The 23,164-nt window shown below is 35.3% G+C and overlaps 1 protein-coding gene across 3 annotated transcripts in view; it reads left to right on the top strand.

The window, feature by feature from the left end:
* The window catches only part of LOC136825035 (Kv channel-interacting protein 4-like), an 884,172-nt gene that overhangs the window by 813,166 nt on the left and 47,842 nt on the right, over positions 1 to 23,164 (top strand). For all 3 annotated transcript variants that reach the window (XM_067081079.1, XM_067081081.1, XM_067081082.1), the window contains one exon: positions 11,964 to 12,176. In XM_067081079.1, the coding sequence (XP_066937180.1) occupies positions 11,964 to 12,176 (213 nt within the window). The remainder of the gene's footprint in view (positions 1 to 11,963; positions 12,177 to 23,164) is intronic.

Below are 23,164 nucleotides of genomic sequence, written 5' to 3'. Positions count from 1 at the left end.
CATCACGAAGTTGAACTGACGTGGCATCAGCCGTCCGTTTCTTGAACATACCTTTTTAAAAAGCAGAATCAAGTGATACTGAGACAATCAGGGATTTTCCAGGATATTTTGTACAACTTAACTTTTTGAAGTTCTCATTATTGAAGATTTCACTACGTAATAAATACAGCATTTTTGTTCTTGATGACAAGCGAAGGAATTGATGACTGACCCGTTCTTTGATTATGCCAGTCACAGGATTGTCAACATGAGAGGTAAAGGTTTTCCGATTTTAGTTGTCGAGGAAAGAGTGAGTGCAGAGGACTTAATAATTTAATGGCTGTTGTTTACTGACTCTGATAAACTCATCTATCCATCCATCCATTCTTCAATTTAACGTTCCATTTAGTATGCATTGGCAAAAGTGCAATTTCATCTTACACATTGCACTCTTTGAGGGTAAGTGTTACCTGTTTGAATACCTTTCGGGGAAAAATTTTTATGTGGATACATCTTAAATACTTACAGGTTTCGGATGTATAATTGTTAGATATTTTATTATTTCCGAGGATATTTTTTGATCAATGAATCGGTTTAGATGTTTTTTATCATACCCAGAGATAAGTACAAGATATTTTATGGTTTCTGGGTAAATGTAAGATCTTCACTAAACTTCTACGGATAATAGTTAGGTATTTTATTACTCACGATGATAGCTTGGTTTTTGCCTCATCTTCATTGCCAACTCTTTAATATTCTGGAGAATATCAAATCAGTAGCGATACCGACTGTCTGCAATATACTCTCCCGCGTTTACAAATAGCAGCAGTTTAGTTTTTTTATTTATTTTACTACACATATCTCCTTTTATGTGGAGTTTTGTCTGATTCTTTTGCTTTTGTATATATATGTCTGTATGGAGGGATGTGTTGTGCATACTGACAATGTATGGAATTTTTTTTTTTTTTACAAATTTTTGCTGAGAAATGTGGCGACAATCAACTTGCAGACCATACTCTTAGAAACACGCACAAACATACATTTAGATAGATAGATAGATCAATACGTCGATAGATGGACATGTGTGTGTTTTTATTGCAAGTGTTGGTGTGTAATTTATCTGTATATATATATGTGTATGTGTTTATATATATATACAGTATATTGTACATACATCACATACATATGTATGTATGTACATACTTGTGTGCATGAGTAAATTACATATGTGTGTGGCAGTTCAATAAAGAAATACAACGAGCGAGAAAGAAACCCAACCCTGTCCATGACTTAAGAAGACCAAGTGACACGATTCTCCAGATTGTAAGCCTTTTGTCGAATGCGCCATTACATAATGTGCTGGTGGCTGCGAGTGGGCGGACAAATGTGAGAGAGAGAGAGAGAGAGAGAGAGAGAGAGAGAGAGTCCTCTTAAACATATGTGGTTATAGGACAGGAGGGAGGTTAAAGGATAAGATGGAGGACAGATGTAGGATACATAAAAGAACATCCCCTTCGCCCATCGGATCCGAGTATCGAGCGTCCTGTAAGAAAGAGTAGATGAGGCCGAATATATGCTCAAGTGATTCCAAATCAGGCGAGAAATTGGAATTCCCACTGGCGTTTCCCTCATTGTCTATGCGGGATCTATCCATTGAACTCTCCCCCCCTCTCTCTCTCTCTCTCTCTCTCTCTCTCTCTCTCTCTCTCTCTCTCTCTCTCTCTCTCTCGACCTGTTGGGTCTATCAATTAAACTTTCTCTCTTTATGCACTCACCTTCATAAAAGGCCTGTTCATTCAACTCTCTCTCTCTCTCTCTCTCTCTCTCTCTCTCTCTCTCTCTCTCTCTCTCTCTCTCTCTCTCTCGACCTGTTGGGTCTATTAATTAAACTTTCTCTCTTTATGCCCTCACCTTCATGAAAGGCCTGTTCATTCAACTCTCTCTCTCTCTCTCTCTCTCTCTCTCTCTCTCTCTCTCTCTCTCTCTCTCTGTGTGTGTGTATGTGTGTGTGTATATGTGCGCGTGGGTGTGGTCTCTACAGTTTAGACGTACAGTTCTAGTTTCTTTTGTATCATAATCTTAAAAAGACAAAGGCCCATTGTCTTTCTTATTTTATTATTGCTACTTTTTTTAAGTGTATTTCTAATTAAGAAATATATATATATATATATATATATATATATATATATATATATATATATATATATTAAATATATATATATTAAATATATATGTATATAATATATATATATATATATATATATATATATATATATATAATACATGCATAATGTTTGTATGTGTATGTAGTATGTACTAGCACCGATTAGATGGAAAAACAAGTCGTTGAACGCAATTGTGACGTTAAGGTAAACTGGATGTATAACTAATAAAACTTGGTTAAAGCAAAAGTTATGATAAATATGAGTTGGAGAGGAGTACATGAAACTGTTCTCTAACTGTAATCAAGACAACGGTTTTGATAAGAAGGAAGTGAGAAGAGCCTGTAGAGGTGGAAATGAAGTAGAAAATTATGAAAAATCCAATGTGGTCACAGGAATACAGTGAGTGTTTATAGGAAAACAATGGCTAGCAGTGGGAATAAAAACAGTAAGTGGTGGAATGAAGAAATGAAAGGTTTAGTTAAGGAAAAAAGGAGATTCTTTGAAGTGCCTGTACATGACAGAAGAGCCTATATGTGAGTACACAGGAGGATAGATAAGGTAGTTAAGAAGACAATGAGAGATAATATGAAGGCCATTGTTAAAAGTAAGAGAAGGTCAGAAGGAAATTTACTGATAAGAAGTCGTTCCACAAGGTGGGCCCGATTTCATTAGATGCTGTCTGGGGTGAGTGCAATACTGGATCGGTTATTATTTTGAAGAATTTCATGGATGGGGAAAATAGAGGAGAGGCAGTTTTGAATGACAAATGTAGAAAGGTCAACAGATAGAGGAATGGAATGACACCAGAGTTGATCAGGTTGCAGATGAGTAGCTGTGATATGGTGGTGATCTGTTGGTTGAGTGGCTGGCCAGGTTTGTAAGGTATGTCCAGGTGAGGGAAAGGTTCTTAAGGAATGGTCGAGAGAAATAGCTGTTTCACCGAACAAAGTTGCAAATGATAGAGGCAAACTATAAGGATTATAGGGGCATACGATAACATTACTTAGTATGCCAGGGGAGGCGGTTGGTAGGATTTTGACATAAAAAAAACGCATGCATAAAGAGGACGGTAGGAGTTGGTGAGAATTTTTGGGAGAAGAAGGGAGCCAAATACGAAGTGCTGAATGGCTGATGTTAAGATATGATAGATTGTGGATTTTATTGGGGATACTGACGAGTAACTACAAAAAAAAATTTTTAAGGGGATGCAGCTTAGAGTAAATGAGACGAAAAGTCAAGTTATGTGGGTAAATTAAAACCAGATAAGACAGAATAGTGAATGTTGATAGCCATGATGGAAGCATGGAGGCAGTTGATTCGTATAGACAGTAAGGAGTAAATATAAAGGATGATGGTAAAATGAGAGAAGAGGTGAGTCACAAAACAGGCGAAGCAAATAGGCTAGAAGGGTTTGTGTAAAAGATTGGGAAGAGATTTAGAATGTCTATGGTGGCCAAATTGGGAATGTATGAAGGAAGTGTTCTGCCAACTCTCCTTTATGGAAGTGAGGTGTTGATGTGGGGTGCCAATGAAAGAAAAATGTGTTGAGATGAAATGTTCGTGCGGTGTATGTGGCGCTAAAGGAAAATGCAATTATAAAAAAGTGATGAGGTTAGCCGAGGTGAAAGGATTGATCAGAATATTTCAAGAAGGCTTGATCATGTGGAAAGAACGCAGGCGATAGATTGATGGAGAGAACGTATAACTGGCAAGGGTTAGGAGGGAGGAGAAGGAGACATAGAAAAGGCTGGAATGATGGAATAAAAGAGGTATAATAAAAGAAGGCTTATGTCCAAAAAGCAAAAGTGCAATTAACATATGGGTGAATGGAGAAGTATGTGAATGGGGGTTCAACATAATAATGATAACTTTTGTGAAGGTGTATGAATGATTAATGGTAGCTAAGTTTGTTTCTAAGGGTGTTCATCCAGGATTCAGCAGCTGAAGTATGTAGCCGTGACCTTTGCATTGTTTTTTCATAAATCCACCTTTTGTTAATGTAAAAAGCTTAATGCCAATTATATATATATATATATATATATATATATATATATATATATATATATATATATATATATATATATATATATATATACTGTATATATATACATATATACATACATACATACATATATCGTCACAGAGAGCGTTTACGTGGGAGACTGTCGCAAAATTCGGGTTACTTAGTCTACAACTGAATGTGGTGCAACTTCTACCCTGCTCATCACATTAAAATGTGTCAAGAGACTAAAAATGTTAGATGCGTCATACACAGCACAGTCATAAATAGTTATGTTACAAATACAATTTTAATCATATATGCTTATTCACAGTATGTCGTACTGTATATTGCATCATGCTCTTAAACGAGGCGTTTCAAAATTATGAAGTTGAAATATTTACTTGCGTCATCAAAGTTTCATAGTAAAATATGGCACTATACTCAGCACTGATTAAGGTTTGTGTATATACAGTATATATATATATATATATATATATATATATATATATATATATAGAGAGAGAGAGAGAGAGAGAGAGAGAGAGAGAGAGAGAGAGAGAGAGAGAGAGAGAGAGAGAGATACCATTTCCTCTAATATATATGGATGTAAACATTTTTCAACATCATAGACGTTTCCTGCCATATTAAAACGTATACACGAGTATGTAATATATATATAACATACAGTATATATATATATATATATATATATATATATATATATATATATATATATATATATATATATATACATATACATATATATATGTGTGTGTGTGTGTGTGCATAGCTGAATCACAAAGATATGGAACGTGATGAATGTATAAATAAAGGCAAATGCCTATATATTTACACATATATACACGTGTGTAACTTATATATATTTAATGTGACTGTGTCTTAATCTGAATTCACCACGGCTGGAAACATGAGAAAAAGAAGAAACATACATTTGAGTGCATTTAAAGACGCCATAACCCTTTCTCCATACGCACGCACAGTTAAATACTCAGCTATACATTCATGTTTATAAACATTTCATCACTGGAGGTGCAGCCTCTGCTAGCAAGCACTAATACGGCTTATCCGAGAAAGCTCCGAACGTTCTTTAGTATGCCTCCTGCCGACTGATCTCGAGTAAAACAACTCGGGACCTGGGACGTGCCCGGGGTGGAAATAAACAAGTCTGAGGCTGTTGGGAGAATTCGACCCGACCCTTCCAAGAGTGTCAGGCATCAATTGAGTTCTGGACTTTAACTCCGGTAAACTTTACAGGTGAATTCAAGACGAATGACGGGTTTTTGTAGTATGTGTTTATTTTGCATTATTATTATTATTATTATTATTATTATTATTATTATTATATTTTTTTATTATTATTATTATTATTATTATTATTATTATTATTATTATTATTATTATTATTATTATTATTATTATTATTATTATTATTATTCCTGATGTTGTTACGGACAAGATATAGAACCATTAGTTTGATTGGTAGCCATCCACCTGATATGGTACCCTTGACGGAAGTAGATAAAATTTGCTAATAGAATTGACGTGAAATTAAATACGTAAGAGATTACTGACATGTTTACGTAAATGAAAAAAATGAATTAACAGCAATAATAAAACGCTCATACTTACATGAAGAGAAAGTACGCCCCATGGCTTAGGTATGGTGAGAACATTGTATCTATTTGTTTATTAACTGATGAACACTTTAGTTCTCCATTCCCTTCCATACAATTTCAAGTTGAATGGAATTCAGATAACAAATTGTCATTTTTGGATACTCGTCTTGTACGGCATTATGGTCAGGCGCTTTTTAAGGTCTTCAGAAAGTCTACATTCGTTAATATGTAGGTACATTACTTTCTTATCATAAAGAAAGCATTAAGTCGAAAGTCTTAATATCCTCTTTTTACGTGCATACCGAATATGTAGCCCATGTTTTTTTTTAAATGAAGAGGTAATTTTCATTTCATCATGCTTGAAGAAATTGATACTATAAGTGGTTTATTGCCAAGGCGTATCACAAAGCATGGAAATCTTTTTACTCCTTATCTGCTAAAAATGCAATTTATAAAAATTTGACGTTACCTTGTCATAATAAGTTAAGTATACCTTAGTTTAACCAGACCACTGAGCTGATTAACAGCTCTCCTAGGGCTGGCCCGAAGGATTAGACTTATTTTACGTGGCTAAGAATCAATTGGTTACCTAGCAACGGGACCTACAGCTTATTGTGGAATCCGAACCACGTTATACCGAGAAATGAATTTCTATCCCCAGAAATAAATTCTCCTAATTCTACATTGGCCGGCCTGAGACTCGAACTCCGGCCTAGCTGATCACTAACCGAGAACTCTACCGACTCGTCCAACGAGGAACTCCTTGTCATAATGAAAAAGTAACGGTGGGTTGGTGTCTGATATAAGAAAGGTAAATGTTCTTGCTGTTTACAGCTATCCAAGTACAGTAAGTAAAAATCTGAGCAATTAAAGTAATGCTGGGGATGGAAATAATAAAGGAGTGTATTATGTCACTTGTGCAGATTGTAGGGGAATCAGGAAGATTTGTTGATGAACGATTGAGGGAACAGGTATGCAGTAAGAAGGGAAAATGTGAATAGTACTTTATTTATGCACATATCAAGTAACGATAGGGTTGACCGACAAAAGAGTAAATGATTGTTATTTAACACAACTCTTACACAGAAAAGGAAAATAGTCGAAACTGCCCTCGTTAGGGCAGTACCTAATTTCAACTTAAACGATGGACTTACAAGTTTGACAGTTTGTTATCCCATTATGTAATTCAAGCTGCCCACTATGACAAGATAGTCAGGTCGTTGAATGATTAGCAATTGCGTTTTAGACTGGCAGCTTATTAATAAGCGAAGATGGTTCCAAACTTTTTTTTTTCCCTTTTAACACATGTAACTTCCTTTCTTTTGTTTTATTATACTGTAATCACCTGAAGAGAAGACCAATTGGTCTTGAAACTCGAGTGAATTTTAACGATTTTTGTTACATCTCGCAAAACACATCGGGATTTTAATTTACACTTTTGCGCATTCTCATCCGTGCGATAAAGGATTGTCAGCAAGCTTCAAGGAATCATGTTGAGATATGTCATGTTTTAGTCCCTTGATTTCAGGTAAGAAGCAAGTCTCTCTCTCTCTCTCTCTCTCTCTCTCTCTCTCTCATCACCCCCTTCATGGGCTTCCAGGTTATTTCACCTCTGATTAAAAGTAATCCTCATTTTTTGTTCTTCACTGAAATGTCCTCGTCTGGAGATCACGAACTTCTCCTACTTGGAGAACAATATCTCGGAGTGGAATTCATTCCCGGAGGAAACTGGTTGGCTCATGATGAAAGTATAATGGTGTGATTTAACGACTCAGCCCTTTCGTTTCGTATTTTTCCTTGGCTTTTCTATTCTTTTCTCCCAAATATTTAAAGTTCGGAGTTCTACTAGAAACATGGAGCAGTCGTTTTATGTGATGCCAGCCAAAGCAAATGTAATTTCGAATACGTTAAAAAGGCATGAGATACTTGAACGTCATCGATATCCAACTTGATCATCAGGTGCAGAGGAAAGAGCGCGTGTATGTATGTATGTATGTATGTATGTATGTATGTATGTATGTATGTATGTATGTATGGATATACATACGTATATGCATGCATACATACATGCATATATATAATATATATCATATATATTTTATATATATACATATATAGATTTAACAGATAGTGCTTGAGTAATAAGTGTGATAGTCTTGGCCATAATCAGACTCTCTCTCTCTCTCTCTCTCTCTCTCTCTCTATATCTCTCTATCTATATATATCTATTATTACATATATATTTAAAAGATAGTACTTTCAGTAATAAGGTGTGATAGTCTTGGCCATAATCAGACTCTCTCTCTCTCTCTCTCTCTCTCTCTCTCTCTCTCCTAAGTCATCAATAATTCATAAGTCTTGAGCCACCTTGCGGACCATAGGCCAAGTCTAAACTGCCTATTCTCATCTCCCTTACCGGCCCAAGAGCGACCTTTCCAGTCTATCCCTGTCACCTTCCCTTCCCATCTTCGCTTCCATTTTCGTGACATGTTTTCTCACTCTATTTCTTTCTCCTTGCTCACATTCTCTTCTCATATTATAGAACTTTTCCCACATTTTCTCAAAATCTCTTATTTTTCAGATTATTTCCTAAGATTTCTCGCAGTCTCCTCTTATTTTATCTCACTCCCTTTTCCCATCTTTAACCGTTAATCTCTTCGCATCTTTTCTCTTCTCCTCTCCCCATCCCTTCTCCAAACTCCCATCTACATCCAACTTACCTTATCTTTTTCCAGCAGGCAGTCAAAGGGGCCCAATCTGCATATGAGTTTTCTCATCCTCCAAGAAAGGGGGACAAGTTTTCTGGGGGAGAGCCTTTCACTTGGGAGAGAAAATACTTGTTCCCTTGCTATTTGCTTTCCTCTCTGTTTTATCGCACGATATTATATGGATATTATATATATATATATATATATATATATATATATATATATATATATATATATATATATATATATATATATATATATATATATATATATATATATATATACACACACACACATAAATATATATATATGTAATAATCATAATGCTCTCTTGTAACTGCTACAATGTGTGTGTGTGTGTTTGTGCGTGCAGCCTTTTTTGTATACGCAGGTGGGAGTTCACTGAGAGAAATCAAGGAGTTTGTGTTTTCAAGAAAACAAGGAAAATTTGCCGTTTAGAATTTTGTATAGAGAATGTTGACACATACGTATACACCTGCACATATATAATATGTATGCAATGTAAGAGAATGGTTAAGTCAGCCGTCTACCACTATATTTGAACCAAAGGCCCAGGTTTGAATCCCTTCCGGTTCTCATCAGTTATAATTCCCCTTGGGGTATATATATATATATATATATATATATATTATATATATATATATATATATATATATATATATATATATATATATATGTATATATAGAGAGATATATAGATAGATATAGAGATAGAGATATAAGATACAGAGAGAGATAGATAGATAAATAGATAGATATGATAATATCTTTTCCAATATATAATGTTCTACTTCAAATACGTTGATGCTTAAAGAATGCTCTTTGCGTTTCCAGTTTTCTATCTGAATCTCAACCCTGAAATCCAAAACTGAGAATCTTCCGTATTCTCGCTTCTTTTCAGAATTACCCTATTCTACCTTTTGCGCTTGGAATTTCCTCTACGCTTTTTATGCTTATTTATCAAATGATTTGGCTTCACTCCTGTTTCAGGACCAACTTGAAAGTAACAAACACTAACAGTAGAATGGTAGATCTTGAGAGAGGAATTGAACTAAACGCTTGCAGTCACTAATATATATATTTTTTTTCTTTTCGATTATATACTCCAGATCTTTTGCGATTTTATGGTCTACTAGAAACCGTGCGAGACTCTGTAATTAAGATTATGCACTATTCAGCGAAGAGTTTGCAACGGAGAAATATCATCAATTTAACAGCACACTTTGATCAAAGTCGTTCGCCTAACATACTACCCTGATGATATCAGTACCTAGGGACAGAATTTTTCAAAATCATAATTACATAAGATACATTGTGAGAGAGAGAGAGAGAGAGAAAGTTTTAAGAACTTTCATGTTCGAGAACAGTGACTTCCATTTCCCGTGTTTACTTTACCTATTCTTCGAACGTTTTTTCTTGAGTGTTTGGGGGAGAGAGAGAGAGAGAGAGAGAGAGAGAGAGAGAGAGAGAGAGAGAGAGAGAGAGAGAGGGGGGGGGTGAGGAGAGGAGGGACAAACCTTTATAAAATATTTAGAAAGATATGAAAGGGAAACCTTGTTAAATCAGCGGAGTTATTTTCATTTTTCCTCTCCCACAAAACCTGAAAAAAGTGGAAACATCTCAGGTGGCCATTACGAGCATTTTTGCCACGCTGACCCTTTTTCATTTACCATTTTATCGGGAATTGTAAACAAAAAATAAAATAGTAAGTTTTTGGGACTGAAATTCTTTCTCCAGCTAAAATGATTAAGAGAAGATAAAAAAAAATCTCCAAACTTTTCTATTACTTCGATAACTTCTTTTCATTTTTTCAAAATATTTAATCAGTTTCTGTTATTGGAACTCCTTCCTAAAACATCAATAAGAGAAGAATATTACAATGTCTTTTCTCTTACTTCAATTGCTCTTTTATTTTTATTTTAGTTTCCTGTAAAGGAAAACTATTGAGATAGCTATTTGTCTGTCCGTCCGCACTTTTAATGTCCGCCCTCAGATCTTAAAAACTGCTGAGGCTAGAGGGCTGCAAATTGGTATGTTGATCATCCACCCTCCAATCATCAAACATACCAAATTGCAGCCCACTAGCCTCAGTAATTTTTTATTTCATTTAGGGTTAAAGTTAGCCATGATCGTACGCCTGGCACCGCTATAGGTGCCAACAACACAGGCCTCCACCGGGCTGTGGGTGAGTCTCATACAGCATTGTACGCTGTACAGAAAAGTCGATTGCCCCGAAGAAACTAAGGCGCAAGTTGTGAATTTTTGCACAACATACAACAGGTTGAATATACTGTAATGTATATATATATATATATATATATATATATATATATATATATATATATATATATATATATATATATATATATATATATATATATATATATATATATATATATTATATATATATATATATATATATATATATATATATATATATATATATATATATATATATTATAGCAGCATAAGAACTTATTCCCATTTTATTGGCATCACAATTCAGAATATCAGTTTTATCATGAATTTACCCTACCTACCCTATCATAATAGAGTTCTGTTTAAATGGATCCCAACGGCTAAGTTCCCACAACTTCCAGGTTTGTCATCGGTGTTCAATCCTTATTGGATTCTAGATTCGATAGTAGAATGGTATTTGGCACTCAGATGTTCAGTGGCTGGGGATATCTGGACTTTCAACCTCACGCGAGATCCTAAACTTGAAGTTTCGGAAGCTTTTAGCCTTTTTGATATTATCTCAGCTCGTGCTTTCCCTTGCTTGGTTTCCAACGTTTCAGTGGATCCCAGCATTAAAGCGGTTTTCTTTTTTTTATCCGTTTTGTAATTTAAGTTTTAATCGAGTTTCTCTGCTCAGAGTTTTTCAGTGTTATCGATGCTGAAATCTACGTTAATTAAATCCTTTCCCATTTGAAAGTTTGTTTCTTTGATTAAAGTTTTGGTACATAATTTAGCGTCACTGAGTTATGGTATGACTGAAGAACCACTGAGTTTAGTTAAGAGTGAAGTTGCTTGAGTGAATCTCAGTAAACGGTGTAGCCATTTCAGATTGAGTTAAGAGTTATGTTTCTTATTATTTTAGGGAACCATATCGCAAGTGCTAACACTTTCTTCAAATAACTAAGAAGAAGTGATTGTTTACAAATCCATACGGGACTTACCTCGAAAGAGTTATTACTAGCTTACTTTTAACTTTTTTTTGTGGTGTAAATTAAACTAAGAAATATTACTATTATGGGTTATTACTACTACTAATACTATTACTACTAATTTGCTATTTTGATGTCCATGTCAGATCTTGGTATGTTCAAGAGGTGTAAAAGAAACGTCTTGTTTTGTTTTGATATTATGTGCATTTTTTTATAACGATCACTCCATTATTACCCTGCCAAAGACCTGAATGACCACATTCCTCATCGATCTCCCACGGCAGGATTTCGTGACGATCCTTTCGGAGTTATCTCGGGGCACCATGACGGAGAAGTTGAGATGGGCCTTCAACCTGTACGACATCAACGGCGACGGTTACATCACCAAAGAGGAGATGTTGGACATCGTCACGGCCATCTATTCCCTGGTCGGACGCAACGCTGTTCCGGCCGTCGAGGAAAACACCACGCAGGAACACGTCGACCGCATCTTCGAGGTAGGTGACGTCTGTTCGTTATGCCGTGAGCTGTGTTGGCGGCAGAGGTAGGAGAAGTCTTTTCGTTGTGTTGTCAGATAGAGTTGTGAGATCAGCCTTTGTTGTCGTAATGGCATTGATAAGATAAACAAAAACTCTTTACTCAACACGGTCTGTAGAATCCTAGATACTCTAAACTCAGATTTCGAGACCTACTAACGTGCCTGCATCTGTTGATATGAATGAAAAGATGAGTTGCCATTAACTTCCAGAAACGATTAAATTAGTTATTTTCTTAATCCGTTTTTATGCATATATCTGTTTCACGGCTCGATCGCTGAATAAGGTGTTGATTTACATTCTGTATATAGGAAGTGTCCATGGATTCAACCTTTTTTTGCCATTATTAGGCAGCCACAATACCTGACATGACCAAATGAAGCGTTAACTTTAAAGAGTACACACCTCTTCAGTATCTCTCGGAAAATGTCGTTATATTGTGAGGAATTTCATATCAGTTTGTTATTTTCTATTTTCTAGATTATATAGGGTACTTTATTAGGTACAGTGAAAAGTAGCTCAGTTTTATTTATGTGAGTTGCAGAAGTACTTTTAAAGGATGTATGTTTCGTGAAATTTTTTCATATTTCATTTTATTCCTGTTTTATTAAGCTGAAGTTAAAAACACATTTCCCGCGTCGTATGTCGTTTGGATGTTTGCATAAATAGACTGTAAAATGCTTCACCTTACTCAGCAGTGTTGGCAAGTCTGATCGTTACAGGCGATGTCATCCTCCGCCGACCTGTACAAGACCCGTCAGCAAGGTCTAAAGAGTTCTGTACTGTTTACTATGAATCTTGCTTCTGTTTACATGAGCTGAATGTGAGAAAGGTCTACTTTTTCGGTGATCATTCCGACTCGAAAGACCAACTAGAAGATCAGATGAAGCCTCATGATGCAAAAATCCATAAACTATAGACTTTCATCGGAGGCGTTGGCGGACATTTTCTTTTCTCGGAAACGTTGGTAACACTGACGCGAAGAGCAACAGATCTCAAGTGTAATGATACAATATGATTAATGGCTCCCCTCAGTACTTCGCCTCTCGATCCTCCAGGTGCTCTCCTCGTTGTGGGGACCAGATGTTAACGAGACGTCGTTATTAGTTTGCTGTTTGAAGTCTCCGGCGCTCTTGTTCTGCGGGGAAGCGGGGGAGGGAGGGAACATGTTCCATGCCAGATAGGAAAGTGTATTGGGTAATTCTAAGTATTAGCTCCACGCCTGTTTTTACCTTGGAAACTGGTTTTTTTACACTTTTAGGGCTTCTGATACTTGCGGTGCATTTGTTTGTTGTCGGCCAAATGGAATGTCCCTTCGCAGTGTTTAGTACTGGCCCGGGGGGGTGTTGGCGGGTTGCGGTACCCCTTCGTTAACAAGTTATTGCACTTCCCGGACGGGATATGAACCGTTCCAAATAGGCGTAGCCGTGCTCTGTCTTGTGAAGATCGCGTATGCCGGAAACCCCTTGTTGGGTGGATTTCAGTGGTTAATCACAGGTTAATTACATTCGACCTCCAAAAATAACGTTAAATTGTAAATAATCAACCAAAATACTTTAAGAAACTGACATTTCTCGCTAAATACCCACCGTGTATCTGCTGTTCCATATGCGCACGTATACATCCGAACAAGTGTGGTGTCTGTGTACGTATTCAGAATTCAAACATATATGTTTGTTGTATAGATATGGTCGAGTTATATTCTTATTGCTCAGCGTATTCATATATTTTATTCTTGTGCAGATTTTAACCTTGAATACCATGTACATTTTTGACGATAGAACCAAATCTGAAGCTCCAATGTCGAACATGTACAACTTATTCAAGGTTAAATCCGCAGAAGAATCAGAATTATTATAGATGTATTGAGCAATAAATATATAACTGTACGGAATCATCTATCCTTCTTGAGAGATACGATATAATATCGACCATATCTAGACAACGAGTGTTCGCACCTGAATGCTGAATACTCACATACATAATACATAGTATATTTCCCTGTCTAGTTTGGAACATGTTACCCCCAAGACAAGAGGGCCAGATATTAAATAGCAAAATAATAACAGCGTCCCGTTAATACCTTTTCCGCACAATGTTATTTTTCATAATGTTTCTCATGTCCGAAAAAGCTCACTAGTAATTTTTTAATATACTAGATTATTCTCAGTGTCAATATGGTGGTTATTCTGAACGTTACTGTTCTTTAATTATTCTGTACAAAAAGTTTGTTTATATGTCTGCTTCTGTTCATCAAACGGCAAGATATTTAAAAAAAAACTGATTGATGGATATCAGTTAGATTTGGTGAGAGAGGGGAGGGGGAGATATGAGCTCGAATGCTTATCCAGATTATTATTATAGTTTTTTGGGGGTGGGGAAGGGTGGTATTGGGGACCGTTCGCGCTGATACGCACTTTCTGGGCCATTAGTTATATTTATGGGCGTTCTCAGTATTGAGATTTGATTAAATTTCAGTATTTTTGTATGATGACATTCGCCGCAATAATGTCCGCGTAACTCGAATCTGTATGAAGAAGACACCCTCTGTAAGAAAGGCTTGTTTTTGGTGTGTCTGTGTGATGATTATTCTCAACATCATTGGATTGCCTGGTAGGACGTACTCTCCTGTCATTGTCGATATTGCCAAGGTTTGTTAACAGTTCTCGCCATATTTGTTTTATTCCTATGTAGCTTCTACAAACGTTTATTCTCTCTCTTTAACGTTATCATAACGAGTACTTAAAATTTATAGGGTAAATGTACATAGGATTCATGATCAATGGGTTTCATTTATTTTCATCGGATTTTTCTTTTCTTTTTTTTTTTTTTTTTTTGTCAGTGAGGACACTGAGATGAGCAAGGCTCTGAAGTGATGATAGATCAACCCATTAAAACGGGTTTAAATATTCAGAAAATGCCCAGAGGAAAACAGAAAGAACATTCCCCATTTTCTGAAACATTGAAAAGGGAAACATCATTCAATATGAAAATAAGTAGTTGAACGGCCTGCCTGTAATCCTTATTTTTACCTTTCTTTATATTTGCTCAGTGGTAAGCCTTAAGACGGAATTGAATGGAATTCTATCCTTGAATACATACTATCTTCCATTAAGACTCAGCAAATGCTTGTCCATGGATGCTTACTCTTGTCAGCTGAGGTCTTTAAATTAAACTGTTAAACACTCAAGTCAAGATCATCAAATAGAGTCAAGGATACTTCTTCAAAGCAAGACCTCTTTTACTGCAATGGATAAGTACTCCTGTAATATGACAAGTCTTCAAATAAAATCATAAATACTCTTAGAAAGCAACAGATCTTTAAATGAAGTGGATGAGTGCTCGCTTGAAAAGTAAGTCATCAAATAAAGTGATGAGTACTCTTATAAATCAGCAGGGCTATAAATGTAATGGAAAAATACTTCTTTAAAGTGACAGATCTTCATATAGAATAATGAATACTCCTGGAATGAACACTCCTGTAAAGTATCAGGGGTTGAAATGAAATGGACGAATGCTCTGAATGACGAGTACCTAAAAGCAACAGGTCTTGAAATGAAGTCGCCTGTAAAGGTCCTCCTGCCATAAAGTAACAGGTCTTTAAATTAAAATGATAACTACTCCTGTAAAGAAAAAGCATCGGTTCTTTAAATAAAGGGAAAATGTCCCTGTAAAGCAACAGGATTTAATTAAATAGACAATACTCCTATCGATTAAAAGGTTCTTCAAGTAAAAAGAAAGAATACCCTATTAAGTAACAGTTCTTTAAATATGAAGGAAAAACATTTATAAATCAATAAGTTTTAAAATAAAACTGGAAATCTCGAAGTTAACATGTCTCAAATAATATAAAAATGCTTATTTAGATCAAATGGAAAACTACAGTAAAAAAAAAAAAGACGAGGTTTGGAGTTTTTAAAATGATAAATACTCTTGTAAAGTAACAGGCGTTAAATAACATTAAAAATCTCAATAAAATAACAGTTCTTTACACGTAACGGATGAATACACTTAAAAACAGTTCTTTAAATGAAATGGACAAAGGCTCCTGTGAAGTAACAGATCTTTTAATAAATTGGAGAAGAAATTTCGTCTTACAGATTAAAAGTTCTTTAAAGAAAATGTAAAGATGCTTCTGTAAAGTAACAGGTCTTTAGACAAAACTGTCATATGAAACAAATACTCTGCGAAATTACCATTTATCTAAATTAAAGGAAAAACACTCCTATACAGAAAAATGCGTTTAAGTAAAATGGAAAATATTCCTATAAACTGACGAATCTTTGAATGAAATAAAAAAATATTCCTATAAAGCGACAATCCTTGAAACAAGATAGAAAAATGCTTCTGAAAATTAACAGATCCGTAAATAAAACCGAGTAAAGTCCCGGCCATATCTTTTTTTCAGCCTTTCGGGTGGAAGGGCTGACCCTCCGTTTGAATCTTTTATATTTCCCCCCAAAATAAAAGGTGTTTGATACAGATGACGGTGTCGGGCAACATCGACATCGCCGATAAGTTTTATTGGAAAGAATTTGAATAAAAGTTCAAATTCAAAAGACTCCGCGTGTCTGTGGATGTGTCGAGAGGGAATCCGAATGAATATAAATGGAACATTACGTATTCATCAGGCTCTGTTTCGTTGTGATTGGATCGCCCTTTTTCAAGATTTTTTTTTTCAGGAAAAGTCGTCGCTTTTGTAATTGTTTTCCTTTCGATATTATTTCGGGAGGATGGGCGTTGTGGTGGGTGAATACTTTTGGAAAATTTTTCCGTCAGAAAGGCTCTATTCAGCCATTCAGCGAGTAATTACTCCAGGAATATAAAGGTTTCTGTTATCTCAGATAATATCGAAAAAGCGCCCAGTATAAATACCTTAATCGGGACGTAAATTTTATACATTGGTATTTTTAAGTGGCTTTACAACTCTCAGTGTAGAGCTTTATGTGGTGTTTCGAAGTGGCTTTACAACTCTCAGTGTAGAGCTTTATGTGGTATTTCTAAGTGGCTTTACAACTCTCAATGTAGAGCTTTATGTGATATTTCGAAGTGGCTGCACAACTCTTAGTGTAAAACTTTATATAATCAGAAACAAACTGCCTAAAGGTCCAATAGAAAAACCTCACTTGCTGAATGTGTTGCCGTCAATTGAGTTATCTCTTTTCCAAACGTCCTAACAGCAATTATTGTGAAGCTGTTGCTAGTTAGAAAGGCTCTCGAGGACTCCACCTCAAACTTTCTGTTTTTATTCCTGTTGGCTCACAACATAAACACTCGTTTCCCTTTTCCCTCGAAGGAAGGTCAGTTATACATCTCCAGGAGAAAGGAAATCTCTTTGTTCGCATTTCTACTGAATCCATTCCTATCACCGACCGACATTTAAAAAAATCGCTCCAAAGCCTCCGTATTCCAATCTCGGGAGAAAATAAAACGATCAGGACAAATTTGAGCCCCTTTTCCATCGCGTTTTATCTTCTTACACTCAAGAATATCAACGGCAGAATCTTTAAATCCAGCAACATGCAGATATGATCTTTTCTAAGATTCTCACCCAAATGTAATACCTTCTTGAAAAAGCTACTTGAAAAAGATTTACATACTCCCATTATACATACATACATATATATATATATATATATATATATATATATATATATATATATATATATATATATATATATATATATATATATATATATATATATATGTGTGTATATATATATTTATGTATATATATATGTATGTATTATGTATTTATATATGTATGTATTTATGTATGTGTATATATATATTTATTTATATACGTGTGTTTGGGTGTTTGCCGGGTTGCAAAAGTTCCAATATATGCTCGAGTGATGGCGACAGCTGTGGCCCGATGAAGTTTGTCGTTTCCTTGAGCGTCACTTGAGAAGGTCTTGAAACTGGATCGCACATGTATGCAAGCCTAAGATTTTACGCTATACTTCAGTTCTTTTGTTTCATTCCGCTAAGGAGAAACGCTTATCTTGCTCTCATCTCACACGTGAGTAGTGGCTCCATCGAGTATTGCTGCCCACGGCTTGCTTGCAGCTTATACTGACTTGCCTCCCCTCCAAGCCTTCCTGGTAGAATTTTATAAGTTGCCAATAAGACTCCAGCCAGCCATTTTTGCACGAAAAACCATTTTGGGTTTTTCATGCAAAAATGACTAGGAAATGATAGGGCACTAAGAGAAAATTAAAATTACAATGTAACTTAACCCAGGGGCTGATTACTGGTTACAATTTTGCCGTATTAGTTATGGACGGGGGGCGGCCGGTATTCTTACCTCATGAGTCGTAATTTTATTAATTTTTTATTTAACATTTGCGCATATGGGGTTCAAAATAACGAGAATGAAGAGCTCTTTTCAAAAATGTAGGTTACAATATCATAGCGTATGTTGGCAACTTATAAAATAATACCGCCTTCCCTACTTCTCTTTACAAACTACTTAACCAGATGATTCTGTCCTGGGCAATTTCTTCTCGATTATTTGGCGCTAGTATAGATCAAACATAACCAGAAAAAAGACGAAAATTATTTAGCATGAATTTTTCTTGTCGTTTATATATAAATTGCAACAGTTTAGTTTGATTTGTTGTTATTTTCTGGATGCTTTATTTATATATCTGACATTCTTGCTCAGGAGAGTCACTACATGTCTGTGCATTTGCATATTTTGAATAACCTTCATGGAATTTTTTTTAGTCGTTTAATGATTATTAACCTTTCTTTTTAAGTCGTTTAATGACGTATTGCTCATTATTTAGCATGAATGTTTATTTAAGAATTAAGGATAGTTAAATTTGATATAGTCTTTCATATCGCAGAGCTGAAAATATGGCGAATGATAAGTTTATGCACAACGCATTCTTCAATCCATATATGCTTTCATTGGTCTTACTTGGTGTAGCTGGAGATTATTTTAACTTTCATCCCTTATGCGAAACGATGATTCTTTAAAATCCTTGTTCCTTCCCACACAAAAAGACAGTTTGAATGTAATGGCAGTGATACATCTGTTTATCGGCCTAGTGAGTACTGAGGCCTTGTAGTGACCTGTAAATTCTCGATTTCCTAATATTTTTTATATAATGTCAATTGAAATCCTATAAAATCTTAAATCGTTCTTATGGAATGAGCCAAAAGGTCATGAATAGGACTAGCTAACTTCCACAGAGTATCTTTGAATGAAAACAAAATAAAAAAGGACCTGAGATGAGTGTAAAAGATGGCAAACGCATAACATAGCTACCAGAATTTAGTAAAATTAGATTTGAATTATAATTCTTCATTATCTGATATTCACATAAAGTACAGGTTTTGGGTGAAACGATGAAAAGAATCTCTCAGTCGTTATGCAAGATCTTTTCTCCGAATAATTATTCACACGTAGTAAATTAGTTCGAAGTTTTATGCTGGTCTTCGCCGTTTTAAAAAGTATCGTGTTCTAGACAGGATTTCGTGTACATCTTTTAGGATTATTCCCGGCCGTCATTAAGGGGACCTTGTTCATCACAAAAGGATTATAACGACTGGTCGGAAACTTTGATCCGTTATTAAAGAAATTTCCCCCAAATCCGTCTTCTAAAAGAAGAAACCTGTGATGTATGGGGTTTTTAATAGAGAGGGATCGAGTGCCCCTCCGGGAGGAGGCTAAGGTTGTCGGGAGGGGCAGGGAAGTAGGTGCCTTCGCTTCTCCGTGACGAGAGGGTGGACTTCCTCCAGAGCTAGCAGTGATGGTGTCACCCATGTCAGATTAGAAGTGAGCTGGATTATCCTCGAAGTTTTTTGGGGCATTGTGCTCTAAATAGAGACTAGGGACACCCCCAGATGACGGCATTTTTTCAACAAAAAAGTAAGCTGAATATAAAGTATTCATAACTAAATAAAATGCGACCCTAAGAAAGGAGGGTGCATCGGTTTGAAAAAAGAAAAGTTAATACAGAGTACAGAATAAATACATAACGACGAGAAACTTCTTAAGTATCTAACACATAAGAAGTGACAGATAGTAGTGGTGGCAAAGGAAAACACAGATTGTTCTAGGAACGAAATTACCTCGGGAGTCTGAAGCTCCTTATTAATCCTGTTATACAGATTCTTCCGGAGATTGCAGAACCTTGTACAGAGTTAGGCTTCCCTTTTCTTCTTAGAAGATTTCCTTAACGGTTTCTTTTCATTCTGTTGATTTGTTTCATATCCCATGTATATTTTCTAACTTAGTTTGCCTTATTATGAATTCTTGCATCGTTAATTTTTTCTATTGCCAATCTTACCATTCTTAGTCATAACACAGTGATTATAGGACGTTTGTAAATTTCATTAATATTGTATAACTTTTATAGCTATTATGAATTGTGTCTACAACAATCCCAGTGAAGTTAAGTAGTTATTATTTTTAATGTTAGCCACTTTGCTACAAAAACTTCCGCAAAAGATACGCCTCTTAAGCATTCACACATTTGCACATTCATACAAGAATACATGGTTATACATGCAAACTCACTGTCATTAGACTGACCGATTTTTTATGCTTATGAAGCTGCCACTAATATTCGATATACAATCCAGGAATGCCAGTTTTCAAGACATGGCTTAGTCTTAAGATGTCCACCAAATCATAATTTTAATACGGAGTGATAAGAAATAAACAACTTCCATTTGCCCTTATAAACATTTTCCTGGGGGATTTTTTGAGAAGTTAATTTTAAGCTAGACACTTTTTACCATGCGGCCCTCTATGGCAGGGGACAACGGCGTCGTTCTTCATGCTTAGCGTCAGATAGTACCAGAGGCTTTCATCCTCCACAACACTCATGGTCTGTGTCTCTGAACACTTGCTAAGAAACCGGGGGGCTATGCTCCTCTAGCTCACCTCTTTCAGATGGAAAAATAACGTATTATAAAAAATATAAATACAGCAGTGAGGTTGCTAGCCTCACGACCTTTTTCTTATTCATAGCATATTCATTACAAATTACAGCTGCGTGGACGGGTATGGAATATAGGCAACTGCCTGGCAGCGGTCCTCAGATGTAACAAATGTAAATCCTGCAACTTGCGAAGGTGGGCATTGTATCACTGTTTGCCATATCATGGTGCCATATATACATAAAGCCAACTTAATCAAAAACAACATTTGTTACTGAGTCTTGAGGACGTCGCCGATTGTGAAGGAAACGGTCCGTCGACTATAAAAAGTGAATAGAAGCAAATGTTAACAATCTTTCTTCATTCCTGAGAAGCTTACCTGAAGAAAAAAAGAAGTATAGTCTGATTCAAAGTCTAATATATATATAATATATATATATATATATATATATATATATATATATGTATATATATATATATATATATATATATATATATATATATATATATATATATATATATATATATATATAGTTATATATATATATAGTTTGGCATTATTTGCAGAAACTATCTTTTATTTAGACTTTTTGAATCAGTCTATACTTCTTTTTTTTCTTCAGGTAAGACAGCCTCGGCAAATAATGCCACTGGCTATATATATATATATATATATATATATATATATATATATATATATATATATATATATATATATATATATATATATATATATATATATATATATATATATATATATATATATATATATATATATATATATATATATATATATATATATATATATATATGTATATATGTATGTGTGTGTACGTGTGTATGTTAATGGCAATATTTGCAGAAACTATCTGTTTATTTACACCCTGAATCAGTCAATACTTCGTTTTCCTCTTCAGGTAAGATTGTCTGGAATAAAGATTATTCACGTTTTCTCCCATTTACGTCTCATAGTTGACGGATCGGTTCCTTGCCTAAGGCAGCGTCCTCAGAACTACATTACAAATATTCTTGTTGTTTTTGATTAAGGTGGCTTTATGCTAGAACGGGCTCTTGCTCATAAACCAGCCCATAAGTATCACTCAATGATTTGAAGTGGAAAAAATGGTCATGATTGAGATGAGTAAAATTAATGGTGTGAAAAGTAAAAATATGGCCATGAAATGAAAAGTTTAACTGGTAGCAATACAACCCATCTGAACCCCCAGCTACCGTCAGTAGGAGAGAAGGCGTGATAGTAGCGAGTCCTGGCGAGTCGTAGGTGACCAGTAAGGAAAAATGAAATTAATTTATCATTAGAGTAAGAGCGGAAAGTTGAAAAACTCTAAGGAGACTTCATGTCGTATTTAACTTACTTTGAACGGTGAAGGAAAAACTGCCATGAAAGGATAATTGCCAACGGTGCCAAGGCTACAAAAAAAAAAAAAAAAGTGTTCAGCCTAAGTAATATGTAATTTTAGGTGAGATGATAAAAAAACTGGAAAAGTCATCTAATATACACATATTACGTGACTCTCTCTCTCTCTCTCTCTCTCTCTCTCTCTCTCTCTCTCTCTGCACGTGTGCCGAATGACATCAACATCACGTGGTATGGCATTCTTGATTTTGCTGGAAGCTTAAGAATGTCCTCCTCTTCAGAAATAAAAATAGAAAATTCATCATTTTTTTACAAGTTTCGTTGAAGGGAAGTTATTAATCTCATGTCAGTTTGCATGTGAAGTAGGCAGCAACGACCATGTTAGTAACATGGTTCCGGTGTCATGCAAATCTGAGAAGAAGGCTGCCGTTGCAGAAGTAAATAAAATCAGAAAACTTAAATCACTTGCATAAATCACTGGAACTGGTCACGTGAATATGTAAAATACACACACACACACACACACACACACACACACACACACACACACACACATATATATATATATATATATATATATATATATATATATATATATATATATATGTGTGTGTGTGTGTGTGTGTGTGTGTGTGCTATTTGGGTCTATTTTTCTCTCTTGTGCAACTTTTATTGAAGT

This window comes from Macrobrachium rosenbergii, chromosome 36 (genome assembly GCF_040412425.1).
Source record: "Macrobrachium rosenbergii isolate ZJJX-2024 chromosome 36, ASM4041242v1, whole genome shotgun sequence".
Taxonomy (NCBI): Eukaryota; Metazoa; Arthropoda; class Malacostraca; order Decapoda; family Palaemonidae; genus Macrobrachium; species Macrobrachium rosenbergii.
This window is presented reverse-complemented; position numbering and strand designations above follow the sequence as displayed.